The sequence below is a fragment of the Giraffa tippelskirchi genome, chromosome 6 (assembly GCF_054371585.1).
Source record: "Giraffa tippelskirchi isolate mGirTip1 chromosome 6, T2T-mGirTip1v1.2.pri, whole genome shotgun sequence".
Taxonomy (NCBI): Eukaryota; Metazoa; Chordata; class Mammalia; order Artiodactyla; family Giraffidae; genus Giraffa; species Giraffa tippelskirchi.
The window spans coordinates 117,009,382-117,035,406 of NC_137280.1; the positions used below are offsets into that span (position 1 = coordinate 117,009,382).

Sequence of the window (26,025 nt, forward strand, 5' to 3'; positions counted from 1 at the left end):
CGGGGGCGGGCCGGAGCGGCGCCGGCCCCGCCCCCGCCGCACTCCGCTTGGCCACCGGGTCGGGGGCGGGGCGAGGGGCGGGCCCGCGCGGCCACGTGGGGCGGTGCCTCGGCGGCTCCCATTGGCCGGACCCCGCTGCCGACTGGGCGTTCAGCGCACGCTGATTGGTCGGCGCGGGCCGGCAGTGTAAGTAGTGAATGGGAGGGGGCGGCGGCCCCGCCCCTCGGAACGTTGATACATTATAACTTTTTTTTCTGTTACTTTCACCCCCAGATCCTCTGGCGGCGGCGGCGGCGGCTGTTGCTAAGGGAGGGGACGCGAGGGGAAGCACGGCCCGAATAGCAGACGTCCCTGAACGCGGCTGGGTGAGCGGCGCCCCCTCTTCTGGGACCCTTCCCCGAGCCCGCCGCCCTGGAAAAGAGTTGGGAGTGTAGTCCCCACCTAGGAAGGCGCCCCGGCGAGCTGACGCCGACCTCGGAGCTTCACTTGGATTTTTGATTCTTGATTCGCCTTCCACTCCTGGGACCTTCTCCAAAGGGACGCTCGCTGCCCCCCGCTTTCAGGGACACAGAGGAAACCAGTTTGGGATCTCTCCCCCAACCCTCCCTGCCCGGAGGCGCGGCGAGAATTGGCGGCGCCCCGCGGACCCCAGCCCCTCAGCGCGGGCCGGGGATGGAGCCGCAGCCCGGCGGCGCCCGGAGCTGCCGGCGCGGGGCCCCCGGCGGCGCCTGCGAGCTGAGCCCGACGGCCGAGACGGCGCCCATGAGCCTGGCCATCCACAGCACGACAGGCACCCGCTACGAGCTGTCGGTGCCCCCCGACGAGACGGTGGAAGGGCTGCGCAAGCGGCTGTCCCAACGCCTCAAAGTGCCCAAGGAGCGCCTGGCGCTGCTCCACAAAGACACGTAGGTACCGCGCGCCCCCAGTCCCCGCGCCGCCCCCTCGGGCCCCGGCCCTGGGGCGGGAACAAAGAGCGCGCCGCTCGGGGAAGGAAGGGGGCGGCAGACGGGGGGGCGGGGGCGCGCCGCGCGCTCACGGGCGCCCTCTGCTCGGCCTTCGTGTCTCGGCCCCCTCCCCCGCCCGGGGTCGCTGCACAAAGGCGGTTGCGAGGGCGCCTCGGGTCGGGCTTAAGCGGCGTCCCCCACGGGAAGGCAGGAGTCCCGGGCGGAGTAGGGGTCCCAACTGCTGGGGTGGGGGGCTCTGCGGCGGCCTCCTCTGCCTGCGACCTGCCGGCTTCCGCATCTGTTCAGCGGCCCCCTCTGCGTCTGGCTGTTTCACCCCCCATTCGCGTCTCTCTGCCCCGCTTTGTTCTCGCCACCGAGCGCTCTCCGCAGTCTACCCCTCCCCCCTGCCATTTAAATCGCCTCCCGGCCGGGGAGCCCTCCCTCCGCGGGCCTCCGGGGACACGCAATGTCCATCCCCAGCGGAGGGGCCCGGTGGGGGAGGGGAGAGTGGGGGAGGGTCTCCTTTGTCTGAGCGGCGGCGGCTTGCGCCTGGGAGGGAGGGAGGGAGGAGGGGAGCCCGCCCGGCAAAGCCCCGAAAGGCTAAGCGCTTGGCCCGCAGGGACAGCCCAGGCCCGGGTGGTTGAATTACAAGGGGGCGGCCCCGGGGTGGGGGGAGGGTGCCAAGGGGTGTGCTGGGCCTGGATGGTGAAAAAGTGCCTTGCTGAGGTGCAGCTGGAGTGTCCCAGTACAGAACTGGGGTTCCTTGGAATAAGGGGTCTGAACTGCCAGCATGAGACTCCCAGGGTCTGACCTCCACCCTCCACACAAACTCAGGGCCCTGGATCTGGAGACCAGGAAGGGGTGGGGGCGAGGGACTGCTGTCTCTACCATATGAGCATAGCCCTCCCCCGCGGACTCTGCTTCCGAGTCCCTGCCTTGTCTCGGCGGCATAGCCTCACCCTCTTCCTTCCTCCCCCCCTCAGCCGGCTCAGTTCGGGGAAGCTGCAGGAGTTCGGCGTGGGGGATGGCAGCAAGCTGACGCTCGTGCCCACCGTGGAGGCGGGCCTCATGGTAAATGGCTGGGGCAGCGAGCCCCGAAGCCCCGCGTTAGCAGGCAGCCCCCTCCCCTGCGAGCACAGCCCCCAGCACTGACATGGGACCCCTTCCCTGCAGGGCTGCCCACCCACCCCACCCCACTCCTCCGTCAGGGCCCACCCTCAGGGTCTCCTCTTCTTCCTTCCTCTCTCTCTAGTCTCAGGCCTCCAGGCCAGAACAGTCTGTGATGCAGGCCCTGGAGAGCTTGACGGAGACCCAGGTAAGACGCGCACCAGCGCCCTCCCCACCCCTGGGGGCAACCGGCGGAGTGCCCAGCCACTCTGGAGAGCTTAGGGGTTGTTTGTGCTCCCAAGAGGCCTGTGGGAAGGGGAGGGGACGCGCCGCTCCACCTTCGTGCCAGCTTGGCCTGGTCACCCAGCTTCCTCTTCCTCCTCCCCGCCCCCCCAGCACTCTCCACCTGACCTTGAGAGCCTTCTCTCCCACGGTGGCCGCCATGGGGGAGGGGGCCCAGCTTTCACAAGCCTGCCTGCGGGGTGACCTTGGCCCATGCTCTCACACCACTCCCACACACCGGGGCCTGCGTCCCCAGCCCCACCGGCTTTGTCGTAGAGCTCCCCTTGCCCAGACTGCGGTTTCCCCAGAGCAACCTTTTTAACATTTCTGATGGGGGGGGTGGTTCTGGGTGACATTCCTTCCGCCTTCTGTGACCCCCATTGTGAGGGGTGGGGAGTCACTCTTACCCCTCCTTCCTCGGGCTTTTGTTCTCTGCCCCAAAAGGGGGAGGGGGTGGGGGCGCCCAACCCTGGGGCCAGCACAGCCCAGACAGGATGTTAGGAAAATATTTAGTAAGCGCACGGGAGGGCGATGAGGAGGAAGGCTGGGGCTGGCCCACACAGGGTTCCCGGTTTTGTTGCAGCTTTTTTTTTTTTTCCTCCTCCTTTCCTCATTTTTCTGGCAGTGGGGCCCTCCTCCCAGGAGGGTGACACAGGCCTCAGCTATCCGGCTGCTGCCAGGGTGGGGGTGGCAAGTCCTCAGCCTCCCTGGCTGGGCTGGCCCCCGGCCTCAGAACCTGCTCAGCGGCTTCCCTTCCTCCTGCCCTGAGGCCCTCGCCCCCTCCCCGGCGTGCTGTGTCCTGCCCTTGCCAGCCGGCTAGCACGGTGGAGGAGGAGGGGCCCTGGGAGCTGGGTGGTCCGCCATTGGGAGGGGCAGAGGAGTCAGAGGAGAGCCTGGAGCCAGCTGGGGGTGTGCTTTTTGGGGCAGATGTGACCGGAGCTCCCTGCTCCTGGGGGGGTGGTGCGGTGCTGTGGTTGGCAGGGGGCCCCTGGGGCGTGTTGGGTTCACATCCGCCCCAGGGTGCCTGCGTCAGGAGGGAGTCAGGAGGGAGTCGGGGAGTCAGGGAGGCGCTGGGCGGAGTGACTGGGCTCCCAGTGCTGCTTCCCTGCCTGGCACCAAGTCATGCCTGCCCCTTCGCCCTCCCCTGGGAGGAAGTTGCAGGGTGGAGTGGGGGGGGCAGCCACTCTTATGAAGCCACCCAGGCCCTTTCTGCAAAGGGCATCTCTGGGGCTGGGGAGGGCACATGCAGAAGGGGCTGCGGGGAGGGGGGAGTGCGCTCTGTCCGCCTCCTTTGCCTCCTCCCCACGGCCCCCAAGCAGGGAAGGTTACACCAGCCGCTGCCAGCAGAGAGCAGGGAGGAGGTGGTTCTGAGTCATCCTGGCCTGTGTCATTTCTCAGAAACCTCCACCCCCCTCAATCCCGGCCCCTGGGGAGAGCGCAGTGCTGGCAGGCCCCCAAAGGAGGGGTCCAGTGCAGATGGGGGGATCTTATGGGCTCCTAACCTGCTCCAAAGAGGTTGCCAGGTTGGAGGTTCACTTTTGCATGGGCTATATTGATGCCTTGGGGGACTCAGGCCACAGAGTGAATGGTCAGGGCCCCCCCACTGCCGGCGGAGCGCCTCCCCCTCAGCCTCAGCCCCGCCCAGGACAGATAAATATTTATCTTGAGAAAGCAAAGGTTAGGACAAGAATTTGTCCAGGAATTCCACCCACTCGCTGCCCAAGTAGCTTAGCTGGGAGGGGGCCTGAGCCTAGCCCCTGCAGTGTGCACAAGCAGAGAGAGGGTGGGGAGAGGTGTGAGCTGGGGGTTATTTGAGAGCAGAGATGCCGGCTGGGCCCCACCCCCTCTGGCCTCGGTTTCCCCTTGAAAGAACCAAGTTGGCCAGGGTGGGCCAGGCCCCCGTCTCATCTGCCTCTGTCCCCCCACAGCCCCCAGCGGCTCCCGACCTGGGCCGGGCTGGCGGAGGCGGCTTCCGGAAATACCGATTCATTTTATTTAAGCATCCGTGGCACCGACAGGGACCCCAGAACCCACAGAGGGGCGGCGAGAGGCCCCAGGTCACACAGCGTGGGGGGCCGGGCCGGGCCGGGCTGGGGGCACTGCGGGCTGGGCCCTAGGCTTGACGGGCCTCTCTCTGCAGGTCAGTGACTTCTTGTCAGGCCGCTCGCCGCTGACCCTGGCGCTGCGTGTGGGGGACCACATGATGTTTGTCCAGTTGCAGCTCGCAGCCCAGCATGCCCCGTTGCAGCACCGCCACGTGCTGGCTGCTGCCGCCGCCGCCACCCGCGGGGACCCCAGCATGACCACCACCCCTGTGTCCTCTCCCTGCCGGCCAGTGTCCAGTGCTGCCCGCGTCCCCCCAGTGCCCACCAGCCCTGCCCCTGCATCCTCACCTGTCACAGCCGGCTCTTTCCGCTCCCATTCAGCCTCTACCACCTGCCCTGAGGTGAGTCTGGGGAAGGGTGCAGTGGAAGGACAGCAGAGCCCCAGATATGTCTTCTGAATCCAGAATCCCTGAGTTGTCCCCACAACCTGGGCTTGCGTGGTGTGGTGGGTGATCTCCTGGCCCCGAACCCCAAGGGTTACCCTGGCACCCGAAGCTCATGTGCCTTCCTCCATCAGCAGATGGACTGTTCTCCCGCTGCCAGCACTGGTGCCAGCCCCACATCCCCCACTGGGGGCAGCCCCACCTCCCGCTCCCGCAAACCTGGCGCAGTCATCGAGAGCTTTGTGAACCACGCCCCGGGGGTCTTCTCAGGGACCTTCTCTGGTAGGTGTCAGAGTGTCCCCATGAGTGGTAACACACACACACTAGGGATGAGATGCTCCCCGGGGTGGCCACACACGTGCCTGGCTGTACAGCCGGCCACATGTCCACCCGTGGGGGTGCAAGTGCCCAAGTCAGCCAGGGGTGCCCTTTGTACAGATGGAACCCCATGCTGCCAAGACCACACATCCAGCACTGCAGTGTCCTCATCTGTGTCTCCCCACAGGCACGCTGCACCCCAACTGCCAGGACAGCAGCGGACGGCCGAGGCGGGACATCGGGACCATCCTGCAGATCCTCAATGACCTCCTAAGCGCCACACGGCACTACCAGGGCATGCCCCCATCGCTCACACAGCTGCGCTGCCACGCCCAGTGCACCCCAGACCTCGGCCCCAAAACTACCTCCTGTGAGAAGCTGGCGGCCGCGGCCCCGGCCTCCCTGAGCCAGGCCCGCTTGTGCAAGCCCCCGGGTAAGTGTCCCCCTTGCACCCCCCCCATGGGTCTGTCAAGGCCCCTCTGTGTGCCTCTTCCAGCAGCTGAGCCCCCGGTGGTGGGGAGGGGGCCGCCAGCTGCCGCTCACCCTGCTCTGCAGGCGCCTGTAGAGAAGGGAGTGTGTGTGTTGGGGCACACAGTGTCTTTGTGCCCTCCAGAGGGGGCTCCATCCGCACTTCCTCCTCACCCCCCTCAGGCACCTTCTCCAGATGGTGGGTGAAGCCACTGTGAATGGCCCAGTCAGCCTGAGGGAGGGAGGGGGTCAGCTTCTCCCGCTCGAGGGCAGCCTGCGCACCCCCCGCCCCACAAAACCTGGTTATTCCGGACACATTCCGAGTCCTTCCAAATTGTGAAGTGGGCCCCTGAGCCTGGGTCCTGAAGGGGAAACAGACACAGCCTGAGCAGCTAATGTTTATGACCGCTGAGTCACTAAGGGCTGTATTGGGCCAGCCCTGCCCTCATGGAGCTGACAGCTCCAGTTGACGGAAGGTTCAGTAGATATTCTTGTCTGGCTCCCTCGCTGGAGGGAGTGTCCTGGGTTGGGCCTGATATCCAGGGGCAGCTGCTGGGGGTCCTCGTATTTGGTTGGGACTTTGGCCTCCAAGAGACCCTCAGGGTCACGCCCACTGCGTCCTCTGCAGGGGACCGGCTGCGGCAGACAGAAAACCGAGCCACCCGCTGTAAGGTGGAGCGCCTGCAGCTGCTGCTCCAGCAGAAACGGCTCCGCAGAAAGGCCCGGCGTGATGCCCGCGGTCCCTACCACTGGCCGCCCAGCCGCAAGGCCGGCCGCAGCGACAGCACTGGCAGTGGGGGAGGTGGCGGCCCCAGCGAGGCGGCCGGCTTGGGCCTCGACTTCGAGGACTCCGTCTGGAAGCCAGAAGTGAACCCCGACATCAAATCAGAGTTCGTGGTGGCCTAGGAACCCTGTCCCTCGCCCCAGCCCTGGGTGGCCGCCAGCGTGGCCTCACACGGGAGGGCAGGCTTTCTGTCGGTGCAGCAAGAGGCTCCCCCCTCCCGGTTCCATGTCCTTCCGGTGGTTTTTTTTTTTTTCTTTTTTAAAATTGCAATTCCTACCATGGTTTTCCGAACTCTCCGTGGACTTGGGTTCCTGCCTCCTTGATTCGGCTCACACTCCCCGCCCCTTCCTCCATCGCCTCATCCTTCTCCCGACCCGCACTGGGTCCCTCCCGCCCACCTGCCCAAGCTCCAAATATGTAGCAGTCTTTCCAGATGGTTGAGAGAGAGCGGAGACAAGGAAGCCGCCCCCCCTTCCGTTCTGCCGCCCTCCCCACTCCTTTCAGGTTTAAGTAAAAAAACGTAGATGCCTCATTATGCACTTTACAGACAGGGGAGGGGGCCGCGAGAGGAGAGCCCCCACCCCCCCACCGCAAACTCTGGCTCTGAAACCACCGGGCGAGGAACCCCGCGGTCAGGTGCGCGTCAACCGCGACCAAGCCCATGACTGCCAGGGACTGCTCTTCTTCCATGTTCGAACTCTTGTTCCTGATTTCCTTTTCCATGTTCCTTTTTCCTGGAAAAGAAAAGAAAAGCCGTTTCAGGGGAGAGGCTGGCCAGAGCCTGCCTTGGGGTGCGGGCTGGGGTGTGGGACCCTTTCCTGCCAGGAAAGGAAAGGGGGGGAGGAGCCTGCCGCCAGCCTTCACCGCCGTCCACGCACTGTGCGTTTCCTCCCGCCCCACCCCGTTTTTCTGCGCTTGGGGTATTTATAGACTATTAATTTTCTGACTGAGCCAATAGTGGTTGGGAATCTCTTGAAAAATAGAGAAATGGCTGGGGGGGGCGGGGTTGATGCCCCACCCCCGGCCCTTCTTCCCCACCCAACCTGAGGGATCTGGGCCTGTGGACTTTGTCTGGGGGGCCCTTCAGCAGCCAGGAGGGGTGGGGGTGCTGAGCTGTGAAACCCCCACTAGGGGCAAAGCTGTGTAGCATTAACCCCCCGTGGGGGGGGTTCGCTGCTGGTCTAATTTGGACCCCCCCCACTCACGCCCCTGCCGCAGGGGCATCCCCAGGGCAGAGGGGCAGACCTCCCCACTATTGGGGCCATTTCAATAGGGGTGGAGTTATTTTTTCATTCACTTATTTTTTACTGATAATGGAGAAGTTTGGGCCCTGCCCCCACCTGTCAGTCTTGTCCTGGCCCCGCCCCTCTGCTGCGCAACACTCCCCCCACCCTCTGCCTGCCCCTCCCTGTTAGATGAACCCCAGGTCCTCACCCTACCCCAGGTTATGTGTTTAAAGTTAATGGTTTCAGATGTGAACATCTTGTGTTAACTGTAGCTCTGTACATTTTTTGTGGGGGGGAGTGGGAGGGCAGGGGGGGTCGGGGAGGGGTCAAGAATTTTGTTTTTATTTTCATTTTTCCAAAAAAAAGAAAAAGGGGCGGGTTTGTTTTTGAAACGCTGTCTTGGATATCTATTTAATGTGTGTTCTGATGGTTTTTTTTTTTTAACGATTTTTAAATAACGTACGTGCCTCCGCTGGTCTGAGGGTGGAGGCCCCAGGCAGGAACTGTCCACCCTTTCTGCCCTTGGGAGGGCCCCTCCCCCCCCCAGAAAGCATTACCCACCTTCGGGGGGGTCGGGCTGTGGGGTGTCCCAGCACCTTGCGGGAGTTTCCTGTATGAAAACATGAAATTGGAAAAGAAGCCTACACAAACACCGTGACTTCAAGGAATAAACAGAAAATGAAACACAAGTGTACGTCCGGCCTGCTCGCCTGGAGGGTGGAGTGGTTACTGAGGGGGTTCTGAGTATGAGAGAGGGTGGTCTTTCCCAGGAGGGCCACCAGGTCAGATGCTGGGGTAGCCCACTACCCCGGAGAGTGGAAGGGCTGCGGGGAGAGGGGCTCGTCCCATAACAGTTCCCACACCCCCTCCCCGCCCTGGGGTGAGGGTGGGCAGGAAGCCGCCTGGCAAGGGAGGGAGGGGCCGGCCACTTCCCGGTACCCAAGGCCGGAAGTCCTGCAGGGTGTGGGCACGGGGCTGCCCGAGGGCTATGTGCCCTGGGTGTGGCCTCTCAGTTCTAAGTGGGCTGCAGGCGAGCCCTGAGACTCAGTCTCCAGGGAGACAAGGCCGCACACTCCGGGCCACGGGTTCCCCAGCCACAGAAAGGGGAAGTAGTTACATCCGCCCGCCCACGCGTGTGGGGGGGTGGGCAGCCTGCGGACCCCTGGCCCAAGCTCCACCCCTGGGGGGTTGGCGCCAGGCCTCCAGGACACCCATTGCGCCAGAGTCAAGCCAGGGCCTAGGGCAGGTGCTCAAGGCCCGTCAGTTTGGCTCCACGCTGGCTCTTGGTGGACTCCTTTCGGCCTGCCAGGCCTTGCATTCCAGCTCTCCCCAGCCCTGACCATTGCGATCAAGCCTCCGGGCCTTTGCTCAGGCCGTGCCCTACCCAGGAGCACCCCTAGCGCCCCAGCTCTGGCTGGGAACTTCCCCAGTCTGCGTCTTCCACCACTGCCCACCTGGGGCTCCCTAAGGGCCGGGCCAGGTGGCAAGTCCCACCTTCATCCACTTTGGGGCTGGGCAGAGACACAATCATAATACTGAAGGTCGTTTTACATATATTGCCTCACTTAGCACAGTCACCTAAGAGAACTAATTATCCTCCCACTTGGTAGATGAGAAAACCCAGGCCCAAGGAGAAATACTATTTGGTCCAGAGCACTGGGGGTGTTTGTCAAATTAGTGACCACCATCCCTAGGCTCATTTCCTGTAGCCAAGACCCAGCCCTCCTAAGCCCCAGTTCCAGGAGCCCCGTCCAGGGGGAAGGGAACAGGTGCAGTCCAGGAGTGTCCTGGGAGCACTTGCTAAGGCCGTTCTGCCCCTCCTGCCACCCAGTCACCCCTAAATCATCGCACACCCAGCCGGGAAGGTAGGATGCCTGGGTCCGCCTTATCCCTTCAGACCTTAAGGTCAAAAGCCCAAACGTTCCCTCTGGTTCGGAGGACCACAAGGTGTAGGTGGGGATGGGACAGTCAAGGTCGAACACCCTTACCACGCAGCCGGACCCCCGGAGGTTAGGGCTGTGAACCAGCTGGCCACTGCAGGGCTGGGTGGGGGATAAGGAAGGAGGGTGTAGATCAAAGCACCCGCTGCATCTCAGGAGCTGTGTCTGCACGGTGCTGGGGGGCGGGGTGGGGGGACACTTGGTCTACTGCCGGGTAGTCCTCAGGGCGCTGTTTGGCGCCCAGCCCTGGGGTCCGAGGGTCACAGCCCTACCGGAGTCCTAGAACCCCACCCCAAGTTGGGGCTGTGGCCCTTGGTCCCTTCTCGCTGTGCGGACCTGAAACGCACACGCCTGCGGGGGGGCGAGGAGGGAGAGGCGCCCAGCCGAAGGGGTGCAGCGACCTGAGAGGCGGCCGGTCAGGCCACGTGGGCGTGGGCAGCACAGAAAGGTAAATTGAGGCCCAGTGTAGGCAGGGGCTGCGGAATCATAGGAGGCGGGGACGGCCCTGCACCAACCAACCCCTCCTCCCAGGGAGGAAAAAGTTGAATGGGAGGGGGCGGCCCCCGGAAGCCCGCAGGGATGGAAACGCGGTTTCCATGGCAACGCGCCGCGAACCGGGCCTGACGTCACTGTGGGGCGGGTGCCCCGCTCGCCCCCGTCCTAGCGTTGAAAGACTCAGGCCCCGCCTACTCTTGGGACGCCTCATTGGCGGCCTCCTTGTTCGCTGCTCTGCTCGCACCAATAGCCGCGCGGATTGCTTCCCGGAGGCGGGACTGCGGCGTGGCCAGGCCAAGTGCGCAGGCGCGGCGCGGGGGCGTGTGCCCCCCCCACCTCCTTTTTCCTTTGGCCGCACGTCCGCAATTTGGGGGCGGCGGGCGCGCCAAGGGGTCTGACGACCGCTGCAGCTCTGAGACGGAAGAGGGGGCGTACATGGGGGTGCCGCACGTGGACCCCCGCACGGGCGCGATCGCGTGCACCCGCCTTTCAAGCCCGGCCATTGTCTGTTGTCTCTTCCCCACGACACTGTGCGCGAGCTCCGGGCTAGGGGAGCGCAGGGCGGGGAGCAGGAGAAGGGCAGTTGGGCTGAGGCTCTGCCAAAAGAATAAGAGTTTGACAACTACAGGAAGAGGGAAATGGTGCCCCATATTGGGGGCACGGCGTGCGCAGATGTCTGAAGACATGAATGCGGGTGCATTTGGGAAACATCTGAAAGTCAGCTTGGGGGACCTAAAACAAAAGGCGACGGCAAGGATTCGACAGGAATGATTCCTCAAATCTGGCTTGGGGGCGATGAAATGGGGACCCCAAGGAGGAGGAGCAGGTGGAGGGAGCAGAGGCCGGAACATCCTAGGTGTCTGGTCTGGACGCTCTGCTTAGGCTTCGGAGACAAGCCTGGGAAGGGACAGATGAGGCATTGTCTGAAGGGGGCCTCTGGTTCACAGTGCGATATCTGGCAAGGGGGCTGCAGGGAGTTCGGAGGTTGGGGACCCAGGAGGGGTCATGGCGGCAGGAAGACCTCGTCGCTGCCTGGCTATGCCTGTTTTGCTGTGATCAGTAGTCCACTCAGAGAAGGCAGCGATCAGTGTGAACAGGGTGGCCTTTGCCAGGTGGGGAGGATGTGAGCCAAAACCTCCGGTCCGAGGTTACCCCTGGGGCTAGCCGGGGCCGACAGAGAGCCCCGACACTTAGATGGGGGTTGGCACTGGAGGTGTGGACAGGTGTGGCTGCCAAGGTGTGGAGTCCAAACAGAGGCCTGGATCCAGGTGCTGCCTCACAGATGGGCCGTGCTTCTGGGATGATGAGGCAGCTGTGGGCGGGCAAGAAAAGGTCACTGGGGTCACGTCTTTTTGTTCAAGGCCAGAGTCCCCTGCGGGCGGCCAAATGGGTAATTGGGGCTAGCTGCACGGTTTTGAAATGCCAAAGGACGCGGCATTGGGTTGGCTTGGGAGAAAGGCTGGGAGAAGCCAGGTCCCTGGGAAGGTGAGGGTGAGTGGTGCCCCGCTGGGGCCAGCGCCAGCACCCCCAGCAGTGGGCGTGTGCCCCAGCACAGCCACCCCCGCCCAGGCCTGGCGGGAACGCCCTCCTCTCCAGGCACTTTGGGAATGGGAGTTGCCAAGCTACAGCCAAGGGTGCTAGGGCTCAACTCAGGAGTCTCCCCTCCAGCCCCACCCACGGCCGCCCCCACCGGGCAGGGCAGAGGACGAGGAGCCTCCGATGTCACTAGGGACAGGTGAGCCGTCCAGCTTGCAGGTGGGGGCGGGGCCGCTGTCACCTCAGGCCCTTTCCCGACTGGAGATGGCCCTCCTGAGGGGCCTCCAGGCCTGGCCTGCTGCCTCGGTTCCCCTCACCCACGTGTGCCCCTCCTCCTCTCCCTTTGAGTTCTCCTTTCCTGTGTCTTCCTGTTTCCCTTTCTTTCCTCCTTTCTTGGTCTCTGGGTCTGTCTGTATTTCTGTCGGAGTCTCCATCTCTCCTCGGCGGTCTCCCTCTATTTTCGTCCAGTCTCGGCCTCACTGACTCCTCCTCCCGACCCCTCCCCCGCTTCCGCCCCCTCTTGGGGGCCCCCTCCTTCACCCCCGGCGTACATTCCAGCCTCCGCCCCCGCCTCGCCGCCCCTCCCTGGAGCCAGCTGCTGCGGGGTGGGTTCCCGAGATGCTGCGGGTAGGCTTGAGCTGGAGTCAGAGGTCCGGAGCCGGCGGGGGCTGGAGAGGGCACCCCCTAACTCCTCTGGAATGTGGGCTGGACTGGCCCCACGGGGTCGAGGGAAGGAGGTCGAGCGCCCGCAGGCGGAGCCGGCCGGAGCCGGCTGACTCCATCTGCCCTGCGCACGGCCCACACCCCGAACGCTACCCACGGGCCTCGCGGAGAATCAACCCAACCCCGGACGCCCACGCAGGGCCCCTTATTGCCACCAGACCAACCCGCCTCCCCGTACCACACGCGCGCTGCACCCGCTCTGCAGTCCACGGGAGAGGCTCATCTCGCCCGCAGCACAGGGACCCCCATACGCAACACCCCCCACAGTCCCAAACCCGCCCCAACCTACACTTCGGTACCACAACCTCAGTCAACTGTGTGACCCTCAGAACCCGTTCTCACCCAGGGCCAAGACCTCCCTGACAAAAACCGCAGCATTGAAGGTCACATCAGGCAGCCCAAACTCAGACCCTCAGAGACGCTGCTCAGCGGAGGCGGCACCCGAAGCCGGGGCGCCCCAGCCACAGACACTGCCTACGCGCCCTTCCTTCTGCAGGCCCAGCCGAGCAAAGCGGCCACTAGGGTGGGCAGGTGCATGAGCGTAGGTGCACCCTCAGAAAAAGTGGGGCTTCCTCCTGCACGGCGGACCATTCCCGGAGAGGCCTAAGACCCAGAGGAAGAAGAGAAAAACGGCCCTAGGAGCCACTCCAGGGTGAGGACTGGTTGCCTTGCTATGACCCTTGCTGACCTGGGGAAGTGCTGCTGTTGCACCCATTCTCAGCTGAGGCACCCCAGGCTCAAAAGGAAGCCCAGACGCTGCCTGCCCTCACAGCTGGGCACCCAGGCAGTCGCTGACCCTTGAGGGAGGGATGGGGAAGGGCAGCGGGCAGGACAAGTCCTGTGAGCACCTGTGTCTGCCAGCTTGGGTGTGGGGGCAGGGATGTGGAGGCTGCTATGTACGGCTGCCTGGACACACAGGTCACAGAGGTGTCTTTCCTGAGCCCCTGGCAGCTGCCCCAGGAGGGTGGGCTCTCTCCATGGTTGCCACTCCCAATGTTGCCATGGAAACTCAACATCACCAGTCAGGGGTCCTTTGGTTCCTCTATGTTTCTGCAGTGAGCCTGTATATGGGGCCAAGGTCAAGGGAGTCAACAAGGCTTCAGTGGGGCTGTGGACCACACAGCCCTGCCCCAGTCTCAGAAACCCAGGGGGTTGCCTCCCCAGCATCCCTACCCAGGGAAGCTTTGGGGTTTCCATGAGCATGCAGTGGCTGCACCAGGCCTGCATTTCACACACTTGATATGTCCCATGCATGAACGCATGTATTGGTGTGGGCCTCCAGGTGTCCCCTGGGTCCCTTCACAGTCTGCCTGCAGTTGGTAGGGGTTGCAGTCACTAGCATGATCCAGGAGCTGCCTGACCTTTGTATTCCTGGGATGAGGGCCCCGGGCAGGAGCAGAAGAGAGGCAGCCATCACCCATCACATTCCTGGTCCATGAGTCACAGGGAGCTCCACCCAGGTGCCTGCCATGACCCCCTCCACCAGGAAGCCCCCTCCTAGGAACAGGAGGGAAACAGAAGCCAGGCTGCAGTCAGCTGACTCTCCTGTACTCACTGTGGGCAGCCACCTGGGCTTCCTAGGGATCTCACATGTGCCCCCTACAAATGCAGGTGGGAAATGGAGGGCAGTTAACCTCTTCTTCTGGGCTTCTGGCCTCCTTCCTGTCACCCTCCTCTGATTGCTGCTGACACAGCACACGGCATGTGCCCACCCCAGGGTCATGAGTCACGTCACGCCACCAGCCATGGGCACATATGATCTGGGAGTCCTGGTCCCTTGAGTCACGCACACCCAGCCTTTCTGGGCTGATTCCACATCCTGGTTTTGCACATACTTTGGGGTCCGTGCACAACCCCTCTGTTCTTGCACATAAAAAATGACCATGCAAACATGTTTCCATGTGTGCACACGCACGCACACACCTCCACGCCAGTTTGCACATACACATACACGTAAATTCTGTGCACACACTTCCACACCCATGTGCACAGGCACACAGCGCCACTTTCATGCTCACACAGGCATGGTCCTCAGATCCTGTTTCTCCATCTCTGCACCCACGGGTCCCCTGCCCAGAGGCACACATGTGCACCACACCTGGCAACATACACATACATCTAGTCCCCACTTCTCCCTCCCTGGTTCTGGGCCCCTGGGATCTGGGCCAGGCTGGCGGGCTGGAGTTTCTGCCCGGACCGTCCCACTTCCGCGCCCTCGCCGGGCGGCCGCCAGGTGCACCGGCCCGGCCCCCGCCTGGTCGGCCGGGAGGGGGCGGTAATTACGCGGCCCCGGGGTCTCTCCCCCTCCATGCGCTTTTCATCCCTGCCACGCCCGACCCGAGCCCAGACGCTCATTACCGCCTCCCGCCCGGTCATTAGCCGGGGTCGGGGGAGGACTCGGCGTCCGGCGGGCCCGACCCAGCGGGGAGGCCTAGGGGTTCGGTGCGGGAGCACAGCGGCCACGCCCCCGTCTCCGTGTCAACGCGTGTGGGTGAGGTGCCCTGCCGCGGGGAAGCGGGGTGGTCTTCGGCGGGCGCCTGTGGAAGGGCGTCTTGTGAGTGCGCAGAAGTAGACCTTTGGCCTAATCCCCGTCCCGCCGGGCAGGCGGCAAGCCGCGCATCGGGGCCGCGAATAGCAGCTTCGCCCCCGCCCAAGGCTATTTTAAGCCCCTTCTCCCCGACCACCCCAAGCGCTCGGGCGGAGGAGTCGGGGGGGGGGGCTGAGGACTGGACGGGAACCCCCTCCCACGCCGGTGCTCGTGGCAGTCGGCTGGACCGCGAGGCGGGCCCGGGAGCCCCCGGCCAGGCTGACAACGAGGCCGCAGCGCCCCCTTGTGTCCTCGGGGAGAACGTGGAGCAGGGCCGAGGCAGGGAGGAAGGTGCTCCCAGCCCACTGCGACCACCCTTCCCACCCCATCGCTCACGGGGACAAACAGTCCTTGTTACACACTGAGTCACAGGGACACGCCGGCAGCCAGGTACGGATACAGGTATCACACCTGAGACTCAAGCACACACTTCCCACACTGTGCCCGGGGCAGGCGCACCTGAGGACAGGTATCCACAGGTATAGGTCCGCACTGCGATGGGAACCCAGGACAGTCGTGGGTACTTATTCAGCCCTGTGCCGAGCAACAGCCTCGTAGTAAGTACACGCTGCTGGTGGAAAAATGAATGAACCAAGATACTTCACAAAACCAGGAGAAGGCAGACTAGGAACCACAGAACAGTGGGGGCGGGGGGCAATGAGTGATGAGGGTCCCCTGTAACTCCGGGGGCCCCGTCGCCTGGGCTGGGGCCAGGAGCCGCCGACCTGACTGCCGGGGGAGCAGATCAGAACGCCGGTGGAGGAGGGGATTACTCTCTGGCTGGGCATGCCCGGCCCTCCGGCCCCACAATGGGCGCGGCGGGAGGGGGAGTTGAGCGATGAGTCCCTCTGCTCCTTTTAATAACCGCCCTGCGTGAGTGGCTGACGCAGCAGCTCCTGCTGCTGCTGACAGAGAGTTGTATGGTGGGGGCTGTGGTGTGGGGGACGAGGCGCGGGGAGACGGCTGCCAGGAGTCATGAACTACTGCCTGAGCCTGGGAGGGGTCCCAGCGACCTTGTCACATGAGACAGTGTCCATGCCCGCATCCCTACTGTGTCAGCTAGACCCACCTGAGTGTGGGACCAAGTGTGGGGCTTGGGGAGGCCTGGAGCTTGCCTGGTGTGTGTGTGAGGGAGGTCTCTCTTCTCAGATTCCCTCTTAATTTTTTTTTTTTTTTGACCTCAATTTGGGGCATATGGGATCCTAGTTCTCAGACCAGGGATTGAACCTGCACCCCTTTCATAAGAAGTGGGGAGTCCTAACCACTGGACCAGCAGGGAAGTCCTTCAAATCCCTCTAACTTTTAGCAGAATGTCTGCCTTTGAAGACCGTCTGGAGGAGGAGTATTAGCTTGGGCCTCTGTTCTGGGGAGGCAGGAGTCTGCACTAGCTTCTTGCACCCCATGGAAGGGTCCGGGGCCACAGAAGGTAGTATGAGCCAAGGCCTGGGCAGGGGGAAAGGGGTGACCACAAGAGAAACTGGGAACAGCCTTGGGGGTGAATATTTGTGCAATAGCAGAGGTCTCGGGACCCCCAGACAGGAAAAATATTCATGGGGATGAGCCAAGTGGCACACTCCTGGCATGGGCAGTGAGTGGGTTCTAGGTATGCAAAACAGTGTGCTTCGAGGAGAGGGGAGGGGGCTGGAGCACACAGTGAAGTTGAGGGCTAAGCTGAATGTTGGGGTGCAGTGGAGACTCCAGGGCTGGGCACAGAGTCCAGCTCTGTGGGTTTGAGAGCCCAAGTCAAGGTAAGCCTGCAGTCTAGAGCTGGGATGCACAAAAATGTCTGGGGTATGACTGTGGGGTATGGGTGCCACCTACCAGACCTGAAGTCAGGGTTGGGGTGGGAATTAGGTGTGGATGCAGTCTGGAATTTGTAGGGAAACGAAGTTGGGAAGCAGGAAGAGTTCGGATCGTGGAGAATACTGGGGTCCACATAAATGGACTTGTCTCAGTGTTAGGGTTTGGGCGGGCTTTGGGGCTGACCACACGAAGTGGTGTATTCAAGAGAGTTGAGGTTCTAGGAGTTCTGGGTTGTCCGTTACGTTGGCAAGTTTATAAGGACTGATGCCGGCCGGGGTTCAGATGAAGGTGGGGTGTCTGAGAACTGGATCTCGGGTGGTTCTGGGGACCTAAGTAAGGTTGGTTAGTCGGTAATTGCTGGAGCACCAAAAAACGAGAGGTTTCAGCCACCCCTAGAAGGTTCCCAGGAGATGCTCTGGCAGCACCCTCCAGAGCCCCTTTGTTCTCTGCCACAGGCCAGGGGGCGGGCATGCGGAAGTAGGTCCGCTCCGCCCCGCCGCTAACCTGCCCCGCCCCCCACTCACGGGCTGAGGACTGCGGACCCCGCGCGTCCCTGTGCCCAGCGCCCACGCGCGAGAGGGGGCGGGACCGCTACAGGCCCGGCCCCCCAGCTCATGAATATGAGGTACAGCCACGGTCTCCAGGGCCTGGGATTGGCCGGCGCAGCGCGGGGAGGCGAGCTCAGGGGCGGGGCCTGGGGGCGAAGTATATAAGGTCAGGCGCACAGCGCCCCCCTCCTCACTCGCGCGTTAGGAGGCTCGGGTCGTTTTGCTGTTCTGTCTTCCCGCCTGCGCCAGGGACCTGCCCGACTCAGTGGTGAGGGCCCTGGCGGCACCGGCTCCACGGGCCCGGGGCGGCGGGCGGCCTGCGGCTAGCTGGATGAGGCGGGGCGGCGGCGGCACGCCCTTGGGCGGGGGCGGTGCCAGGGCGGGCACGGGGTGGAGTCCGCCCCGCCAGCGGCGAGGGGCAGCGTAGACCAGGTAGAGCCGTGGCCGGACGGCATTCCCGGTGAGCCAGGCCTGCCGCGAGCGTGACATCTCCGTAAAATGGCGGCCGCGAGCGCGAGACAGCGCCTATCGAAATGGCGGGAGCGCCGATGCCCGGATGGAGTGGCGCAGGACGCGCGCGGGGGCGCATGCGCATGTTGGGCGTGGCCGGTCCAGGGCTCCTCCCCGCTTTCCTATTGGAGTTCTGCGAGGGCAACACAGCCCCGGTGCCACCCACGGCTTAAGTTTGGGTCCTAGTTTCGCGGCTGCAGGTCGCCTTCTGGCCTGTTTCTGGCCCCTCAGTGGAAACCTGTGTCCCGTAAAGGGTCAATCTAAGCACCGCCCCACAATCCCGCCCTGCGTCGGCATCCCAGCGCAGACCGCCCCCCCCCGCGCCTCCTTGCCACTCCCTGCACAGTACCCTCCAGTGGACCGAGCACTTTGCCATGATGGTCTGGTTAGGACTTAGTCTTCTAGTGTTTGCAAAGTGCAGAAGTCAAGGTGCACTCAGCCCATGGCAGTGGTGGTCGATGCCCTCTTTAAGGGTCCGTTGTTAAACCTCCTGTAAGGGTGTCACCAGGCTGGAGTTTTGGGGCCCCATGGTCAAGTAGCACTGAGGAGCGCGGCAGAATCGCGGTGTGGACCCAGCTCTCGGAGCTCCGAGTATTGGCTGAGAGGGGTGGAGTTGGCCCACGCACAGAGTAGAGGCAAGGGGCCCGAAGTGATAAAGGAATTAAGGGCTTATTTGAAATGACGGTCTGGGTGTGGGCTTGGAACGGTTAAAGGGCAGCAAAATAATTTTTCACGGTTTCCCCCATGAGCATATGTTACTTGTATAAAGGAAAATAGGGAGGGGTGAGTTTGGAAGCCCCTGCAGGACCTCAGAGGATTTCAATGGTGTTTGCCTCAGGCCACCATGGCATCAGATGAGGGCAAGCTTTTCGTCGGAGGGCTGAGTTTTGACACCAATGAGCAGTCACTGGAGCAGGTCTTCTCAAAGTATGGACAGATCTCTGAAGGTGAGACTGGTGCCAGAGGAGGTGGCTGAGTAGGGCTGTGCACAGGGAGGGCGGGGTCCTGACCTCAGACCTCTCTACTGCACAGTGGTGGTCGTGAAAGACAGGGAGACCCAGCGATCCAGGGGCTTTGGGTTTGTCACCTTTGAAAACATCGACGATGCCAAGGACGCCATGATGGCTATGAATGGGAAGGTGAGGGGTGGCCACTTTGGGGTCCGGAGGGTCTGGGCTGCAGACCTAGGGCAGGAGGTGCAGAGGCTTACCGTGTTCACTCTTGGTCTCCAGTCTGTGGATGGGCGGCAGATCCGGGTGGACCAGGCAGGCAAGTCATCTGATAACCGATCCCGTGGATACCGAGGTGGCTCTGCCGGAGGCCGGGGCTTCTTCCGCGGGGGCCGGGGCCGGGGCCGTGGTTTCTCCAGAGGTGAGTGCCACCTGCGGGGATGAGGTGGGGGGGCATTGCTGCAGGAGCTGACACTTTTCCTCCTGTGCCCTCTGTAGGAGGTGGGGACCGCGGCTATGGGGGGAGCAGGTTCGAGTCCAGGAGTGGGGGCTATGGAGGCTCCAGAGACTACTACAGCAGGTGGGGGCAGCGGTCCTGCAGAGGGTGGGGGCTGGTGGAAACCCCCTGAGGTGCCCTCCATGCCCATCTATGTCCTTCCTGCAGCCGGAATCAGGGTGGCGGGTACGACCGGAGCTCTGGCGGGTCCTACAGAGATAGCTACGACAGTTACGGTAAGTGGCGCTCCAAGGGCTGGTGGTGGGAGTTCAGTGTGCCTCGGTGCGCTCTGCCAGCCTCGATCAGAGCTGGTTACTCTGCTGACCCTGTAAGGGACAAGACTGCCTTCTCGGGTGTTGGTGCCAGCAGCCACTTCTACTGACCAAGGAGGAAAGGGAGATCCAGGGCCTCTGAGCAGAGTGGGCAGGCAGCATCTGTGCCTGTGGGCCACCGCCACCCTCAGCTGTTTGGGGGGGTTGGTTGCTCCTGAGGCTGCAGGGCTGGGCCCCCAGGGCCGGCCAGGCGTGGACTGCTGCCTCTTGCCGTCTGCTTCCGTTCCTTTACACTGTGCCTGCTTCTTGTTCTCAGCTACACACAACGAGTAAAAATCCTTCCTGCTCGAGATCGTCCTTCCAATGGCTGTGTGTTTAAGGATTTGGGGAGCGCCGCTGCATCGTTAGTGTGTAGTGACCACGCCTCCTTGTGCCCACTTCTGTAGTCTTGTTGGTTCTGATCTTGTCAAACACAGCCTGACTGCTTCTGACCCCCCAGATGGCCTCACTGCTGCCCTTTGCTTTTTAAGGAAGTGCATTCTGTTTTTAAGGGTTTTTAACTCGTTTTGAAAAGCACTTCCGGTTTTACTTTTAACCTTCTTACCACTAGCCAAGAGATTTTTTAGAAAATAACCGGGGGTTGTGAGGGTTTTGTTTTTGTTTTTGGTTGTGTTGCCATTTTCGTTTCTCTTTTCAGCGGGGTCAACCCCGTGAGGTTGCTCTTTTTTGAGGTTGAAGGAACTCTGGATCCGCTCTCTTTGTCGGAAGCTGAGCAAGCTGTGGCTTTTTTCCAACTTGGTGTAACATTTCTGAGTGTAGCGTGGTCAGACCATGCAGGAGGCAGTGGAGGTGCCCGGGCTGCCCGCCTGTCCTGGGTGACCCACAGTCCCCAAGAGGTTCTTGACAATGTGTGTTTATATTGTCCTTTTTTACTGGAAGTCATACACATATGCCATCACTGTTGTATTTGAAGTGGTTGAGGAATCCTTGTATGCCGTTTTCTTTGGCTTCACGAAGCTGATTAAAAGACTGTCTGAATGAACCTCGCTCTGAGCATCTCCCTTTGATCGCACCACACGCGTCCTGCTGTCAGCTTGAGGCAGGCAGAGTAGAGCAGAGTGGGCAGCTAGAGGACTAGGGCTGCCATCCTGCCTGCAGCTCCCAGAGCTAGAGGAGGAAGGTAGAGCCAGTGACACTGGCTGGGCCCCTGTGACCACCGACTGCCCCCACCCAGTTAGGCGAGCAGGTGGGTGACGGGAGCGGGCTCTCGGACCGCAGGGCAGTCCCGGGATTCTTCTGGCCATGGCAGCTGGAGGGGTCAATGGGCGGGCAGCCTAGCAGGGACAGTGGACATGGGGGCGCCCAACGCTGACCCTGAGCCCCTTAATCTAGAATCAGGCCAGAGAGTGAGCGGATGCAGACAGTGTCCCTGGGTGACCACAGACTGACTGGCTCATTAGCTAGCTCTGCTGTTGCTTTACAAGTTCTGAGCATTCTCTGCTAGCCTATGGAAGCTGCAGCCCCTCGGAGGACAGAAGTGTTGTGCGCCCAACAGAACCCTCTGAGACGCAAGCCGCTCCCTGGGCTAGCTCATATGTGGAGATAGTCCTGTCACCGAGGTAACTCCTTTTGCTCGTCCGCATTCCTCCTCTCTCGGGCGCTCATGAAAGTAAAGCCATATTACCTGGGGAATGTTCCTTTGACTTTTTTGCTTTTCTATTTTTTTTCCTTTTTTTTTTTTAACAAAAATAAAGTGGAACCAAAGGCAGGCCCCGGCCATTTGCCCTTCCCCACCTGCAGCCAGGTGAGCAGCCTGGGCAGTTGAGCTTCACCGGTAGGTTCCACCTGCTAGTAGGATTGGAGACCACCAAACACCCTGCCTTTTAGAATTTTTTTTTCCTCAATTGACTGTCTTTTCCAGACCTCTTCAAGTCACACTCCTAACTAGTTCTCTACGGCGTCTGCTGCTGCCATGACATTTTTCCCAGAGCTTGTGCCGTTTTCTAAGCAGCTCCGTCCCAAGTGGGTGGCTGGCTCTGCTTAAGAGTGGAGGTAGCCTGGCCCATCTGAAAGGCTCAGGCCTGCCCGTGGCGGGGCCTCAGGTTGGCCCCAATGACTAGCTTGAGACCCTCCCAGGAGCTGTGGATTGTTCTGGGGGAGGCAGGGAGGGGAGCTCAGCTCTGCCAGGGGGTAAGGGCTAACACTCGTTTGCTTTGGCAGGTTGAATGGAAGTCAGTGTGACCTGGAGGAAGTGTGGCCTGAAAACAGTGTTGACCTGGGGTCCCTGTCCCAGGAGGGACTCTACCCAGGATCGAGCCAGAGGCACGGATGCCTGCCCTCGCAGCCCGTCGCCTGTAAGTGCTTCCTGGGGCGGGAGGCATGTGGCCCTTTGGCCCAGGCCCTTGCAGTGGGTTCTCCCCTCCTGGCAGCGTGATCCATTGGGGACAGCATCTTTGCCTCCTGCTGGAGTGGCCCTTGTGCTCCCCCCAATCCTTCCTGTCTTTCCAGCAGATGTTTTACTGGCAAGGTTGGGGCACAGGGTTCAAGGTGCTCCAGGAGGACAGGCCTGTGGTGCTGGCACGGCGGTGGGTCCTCACCCGCGATGTGACAAGAAAGCGTGGAAGTCACGTTTGAATAAAGGGATAGTGTGTCCACCCACAAATCTGAGTCTCGTTTGGGGTGTGGTGTGGAGGGCGGACACTGATCCTGCAGGGGTGGTCCAGGTGGAAGGGGCGTGGTGGAGAGTCCACTGGAGAAAACCTTTTTTGGCCTTCATTCTGGGCATGAGCTGGAATCAAACCAGGAAGACCAGCTTGGCAGCTCATTGCCTTCTTGGGCAGTTCCCCTGGGACTGTTCTCTCAGGGTCTGAGAGGGTGTGGCCAGCCTGAGCAGAGGAGGAGGTGGTCCCTTGGGTCCCCCATCCCAGGGGGGCAGGCATCTCTCCCAGAGCCCAGGCTGAGGTCTTGGCAGTGACCCTGGGCATGTTCATCTTTGCATGGGGCTGGCCTTGCTCCCAAGCCGCTTGCTTTCTGCCCCAGTCTTGGGGTTTTGAACCTTAGGGTTGAGCCCTGGTTCCACTGCCTTGGGCTCTGGGCTGGTTGTGTCAACTCTGAGCAGGGTGTGGCCCTGTGAGGTCCAGGTCACTGGCTTAACCCCCACTTCTCCCACGGGATGTGTTTGGTCTCTTCTGGCCCCCTCCCCGAAAGGCAGGATGTGCAGGTTCGGGGCCTGGATGTCTCCTCCACGGGAGGATCAGGCCCAGTGTGCCACCGCGCAGGTGTCACTATAGCCCAGGGCGAGTGTTCCCGGGGCTCAAGTGGGAGGGAGGCCCGCTGGGTCCGGTCGCACTTGCCCCCGCATCAAAGTCCCTGACGCTGGTGGGTGTTCCCGATAACCCGCCCCCGGCGTGGCGTGCGGGGCGGCCGCGGTGCTCACGCTCCGGTCGGGGGACAGGACTGAGGCTCCGAGCCCTCGGGGGCAGGCTTGAGCGAGGAGCTGGCAGGCTCGCGACGCGGAGAAATTTAAGGGCCCAGGTGAAATGAGGTTAACAGCCGGGGGCGTGGTTAGGTATTTCCGGCTACGAGGCCACGCCCCTGAACTCCATTGGCTGACACTGTCCCGCGCCATTGAATGACAGCCCCTAAAGGGGGCGGGGCGCAGCTAGCGCTTCCGCCGGGCCATGGGGCCGCGCTGGGTGTCGCCGCGGCTCCTGCTGCTGTCGGCGCTTTTGCTGCCGCCTCTGCTGTGCGGAGCCGAGGACACGCCCCCGTCACCACAGGCCACGTTGCCGCCGCCGCCCGTTGTGACGAACGGTAGCCAGCCGGGTGCACCGCACAACAACACACACCCGTGGCCGCTGGGCTCGCCGGGCTCGCCGCTGCTGCGCTCTCTCTACGTGGTCACGGGCCTCATCGTCCTGGCCGCGGTCTACTTCCTCATCCGGGCATTCAGGTGCGTCAAGCGCACGCCGCCGCCGCCCGGGCGCGGCCAATCCTCGCGCGCCTCATGCCCCACGTGTTTAGGCGCTTGAAGCCCAGTGCGCCAGCGTCACGTGGCTGGTTGGGTGGGTGCGGTAAGAAAGTCACGTGATGCGCTGGGTTTTTTTTTTTTTTTTTTTCCTTCCTTCTTCTGAAGTTTGGGTGTTTGGGTGCTGCTGCTTTCACTTTCATGCATTGGAGAAGGAAATGGCAACCCACTCCGTGTTCTTGCCTGGAGAATCCCAGGGATGGCGGAGCCTGGTGGGCTGCTGTCTATGGGGTCGCACGGGGTCGGACACGACTGAAGCGACTTAGCAGCAGTAGTAGCAGCAGCTAGTTTTCCAGACGGAGCCACGGAAGCGGGAGGTGGTAGGTTGCGTAGGGCACCAGGAGTCTCCGGGACACTATGCGGCTCCGCCAGCCTGGCGACGAGCGTCGTGACCACCAATCCAATTTGCGTCTGCGAGCCGGGCTGGCCGTATCGTTCCCTGTAGTTAATGCTCACAGCCCGGCCCGGGCCAGACCGGAGCCAGCCCCTGCGCTTTGCTGCTCCTGCTCAGTCCAGGGCTGGCCATGATGATTGGTGTCTAGATTCTGCCCATGCTCTCCCAAGAGTTGAGGACCCTCTTGCTTTACTCGCCTGCAGTACGGGAGGCCAGGGTTCAATCCCTGGGTTGGGAAGATCCCCTGGAGAAGGGAAAGGCAACCCGCCCCAGTATTCTTGCTTGGAGAATCCCATGGACGGAGGAGCCTGGCAGGCTAGAGTCCATGGGGTCGCAAAGAGTCAGACACAACTGAAGCGACTTCACTTTCTTTCACTTTGCTTTTCTCGAAGCATATTCCCTGCCTGGTGCAGGCCCTTTGCCCCCTCCTGGACCCCTGACCTCCGCATTTGGCTTCCTCTCTGGGGTTGATCTCCAGAGAGCCTGTGTTCCCACAGAGCTGACCATGTTCAGGAGCTCTCAACAGGCCTTTTCTGTCTTCCTTGAACACTGCTGTGGGTGCACAATGCTTGTCTCCATGTCAGTGCACGCTGTATCCATCGTAGAGGCCTCATAGAGACCTCGCGGTTTCCCTGGTGGTGGTCAAGAGACAGCTCTCCACTTGATGTTTCTGGCAAACCCTAATACTCTGTCTGAGACTCAGTCTTCTTATCTGTATAGTGGGATAACAACACCCCCCCACACCAGGGGTCCTAGCTCGGGGGCCTGCCAAGGGAGATGTCCACCTTTTGTTATTGACGTAAGAGCAATTGATGATCGCTGTGACCGTTGTGAGAAGAAATGCGATTAGGCCAGGAAAGTACACTGCAAGGCTTTGGGAGTCATGCAGAGGAGGATTGTGGGAAAAGGTGGGAAGCTGGACAGGGGGTCAGCAGCTTCACGGAGGGGTCCTCAGAGAGTCACTGAGTGGGCCTGGGCCTGCTTTCAGATTGAAAAAGCCACAGCGAAGGAGATACGGGCTCCTGGCCAACACTGAGGACCCCACCGAGATGACCTCGATGGACAGTGACGAGGAGACAGTCTTTGAGACAAGGAACCTGAGATGGTAGGATAGCACTCTACACACTTTCAGGGGCTCCTTGGGGAGGGTGGGGGGTGGGATCAGCAGGAAGAGAGTCACGTGGACCACCTGTGCCTGGGCTCAGCATAGTCAGCACCCAGCAGCAGGGGTGGGCCTGGAGTGAGCACTGCTTTGCCGTCACAGGCTGCGTGGCCTTGTCTGAGGCCCCTGTCTCACAGTTTCAGTTTCCCATTTCTTTAACATGGGAACCAGCTGCATGGCTGGAGTAGGTGGGCACTTTCTGGTCCCCCCTCCCACTCCCAGAGGGAAGCGTGGGTATGGTCTGCGAATTCCTTTGCTGTCTGCATCTTCTGGCTAGGGCACCTACTCCCTCTCCCCCCAGGTCGGGAGTCAGCAAGGCCTGCAGGCTGGGGGCGGGGGCTGGCCAGTTAGAGGGCTCAGCACTCAGCCTCAAACACAGCTGGATGAGGGCAGAGTGGGGTGGGCTCACCCACATTTCTCACCACCTTCTACTTCTCCTTTCCAGATGTTTGGTTCGGGAAGGCAGCATTTCCAGTGGTCCTGGGGGAAGGACGAAAGGCAGGGGCCCTCTCAGTGCTTGGAATACCCGGCCTGGACCAGAGAGCATGTGTGGGGCCCTCTTGGCCCACTGGAAGCCAACTCAGCCCTCCCTGCAGACAGGACTGCCCAGAGGGGCACCGGCAGCCCCACACAGGGCTCTGAGGTCCCTGACTGTGATGTGACTTATACCAGTCACCCTCCCCGGTGGGAATGCGGCAGCCCCAGGCTGAGGCCTGGAAGGCGGGCAGGCTGAGTGTCCTGTCTGGGAGCACCGTCCCTTTGGGGCGGGGACAATAAAGGCAGCAGTGCTTTTGTAGCCGGTACCCAACTCCACAGCGGGCCAGACCCAGTGCCCTGGCTCAGGGGTAGGGCAGGGGGCAGCAGATCTGGGTCCATGTCAGCCTCAGTTCTCCCACCCGTGACCATCTGGATCATCCCTAGCTGTTCAGAGGGTCCCATAGGGAATCCCACAAAGGAGAGGGAGA

General features: G+C 62.1%; 3 protein-coding genes and 2 long non-coding RNA genes across 17 annotated transcripts; 3 read left to right on the forward strand and 2 right to left on the reverse strand.

Moving 5' to 3' along the window:
• Positions 1-271: 271 nt before the first annotated feature.
• On the forward strand, positions 272-8,306 carry MIDN (midnolin). 4 transcript variants are annotated; one of them, XM_081502481.1, is made up of 9 exons: positions 272-365; positions 564-905; positions 1,928-2,015; positions 2,197-2,259; positions 4,262-4,390; positions 4,474-4,779; positions 4,956-5,103; positions 5,327-5,572; positions 6,236-8,306. In XM_081502481.1, exons 2-9 carry the CDS (start codon positions 673-675, stop codon positions 6,511-6,513), a joined length of 1,491 nt encoding a protein of 496 aa, XP_081358607.1. In that variant the 5' UTR covers positions 272-365; positions 564-672; the 3' UTR covers positions 6,514-8,306. The 4 variants fall into 4 exon arrangements, with proteins under 4 accessions (XP_081358607.1, XP_081358608.1, XP_081358609.1 ...); XM_081502482.1 differs by having other exon boundaries at positions 4,959-5,103; XM_081502483.1 differs by lacking the exon at positions 4,262-4,390 and having other exon boundaries at positions 300-365.
• LOC145510665 (uncharacterized) lies at positions 6,917-10,163 on the reverse strand. The gene is made up of 4 exons (XR_014057183.1): positions 9,894-10,163; positions 9,606-9,659; positions 8,179-8,227; positions 6,917-7,125 (listed from the first exon to the last, which is right to left on the reverse strand). It is a non-coding gene; the product is annotated as an uncharacterized LOC145510665 (long non-coding RNA).
• Positions 10,164-10,812: 649 nt separating this feature from the next.
• LOC145510666 (uncharacterized) lies at positions 10,813-23,224 on the reverse strand. Of its 2 annotated transcripts, XR_014057185.1 has the most exons (3): positions 22,914-23,224; positions 18,970-19,141; positions 10,813-11,364 (listed from the first exon to the last, which is right to left on the reverse strand). It is a non-coding gene; the product is annotated as an uncharacterized LOC145510666 (long non-coding RNA). The 2 variants fall into 2 exon arrangements; XR_014057184.1 differs by lacking the exons at positions 10,813-11,364; positions 22,914-23,224 and adding an exon at positions 18,496-18,741.
• On the forward strand, positions 17,220-22,488 carry CIRBP (cold inducible RNA binding protein). 9 transcript variants are annotated; one of them, XM_081502487.1, is made up of 9 exons: positions 17,220-17,326; positions 18,598-18,706; positions 18,792-18,898; positions 18,992-19,130; positions 19,208-19,289; positions 19,374-19,441; positions 20,982-21,096; positions 21,698-21,831; positions 21,989-22,488. In XM_081502487.1, exons 2-9 carry the CDS (start codon positions 18,604-18,606, stop codon positions 22,345-22,347), a joined length of 1,107 nt encoding a protein of 368 aa, XP_081358613.1. In that variant the 5' UTR covers positions 17,220-17,326; positions 18,598-18,603; the 3' UTR covers positions 22,348-22,488. The 9 variants fall into 9 exon arrangements, 5 of the variants coding, with proteins under 5 accessions (XP_081358613.1, XP_081358615.1, XP_081358611.1 ...); XM_081502485.1 differs by lacking the exon at positions 17,220-17,326 and adding an exon at positions 17,437-17,517 and having other exon boundaries at positions 21,986-22,488; XM_081502486.1 differs by lacking the exon at positions 17,220-17,326 and adding an exon at positions 17,437-17,517.
• On the forward strand, positions 23,150-25,854 carry FAM174C (family with sequence similarity 174 member C). The gene is made up of 3 exons (XM_081502492.1): positions 23,150-23,429; positions 24,887-25,003; positions 25,506-25,854. Coding segments are annotated over exons 1-3 (390 nt in total). The 5' UTR covers positions 23,150-23,157; the 3' UTR covers positions 25,507-25,854.
• The last annotated feature ends 171 nt before the right edge of the window (positions 25,855-26,025 follow it).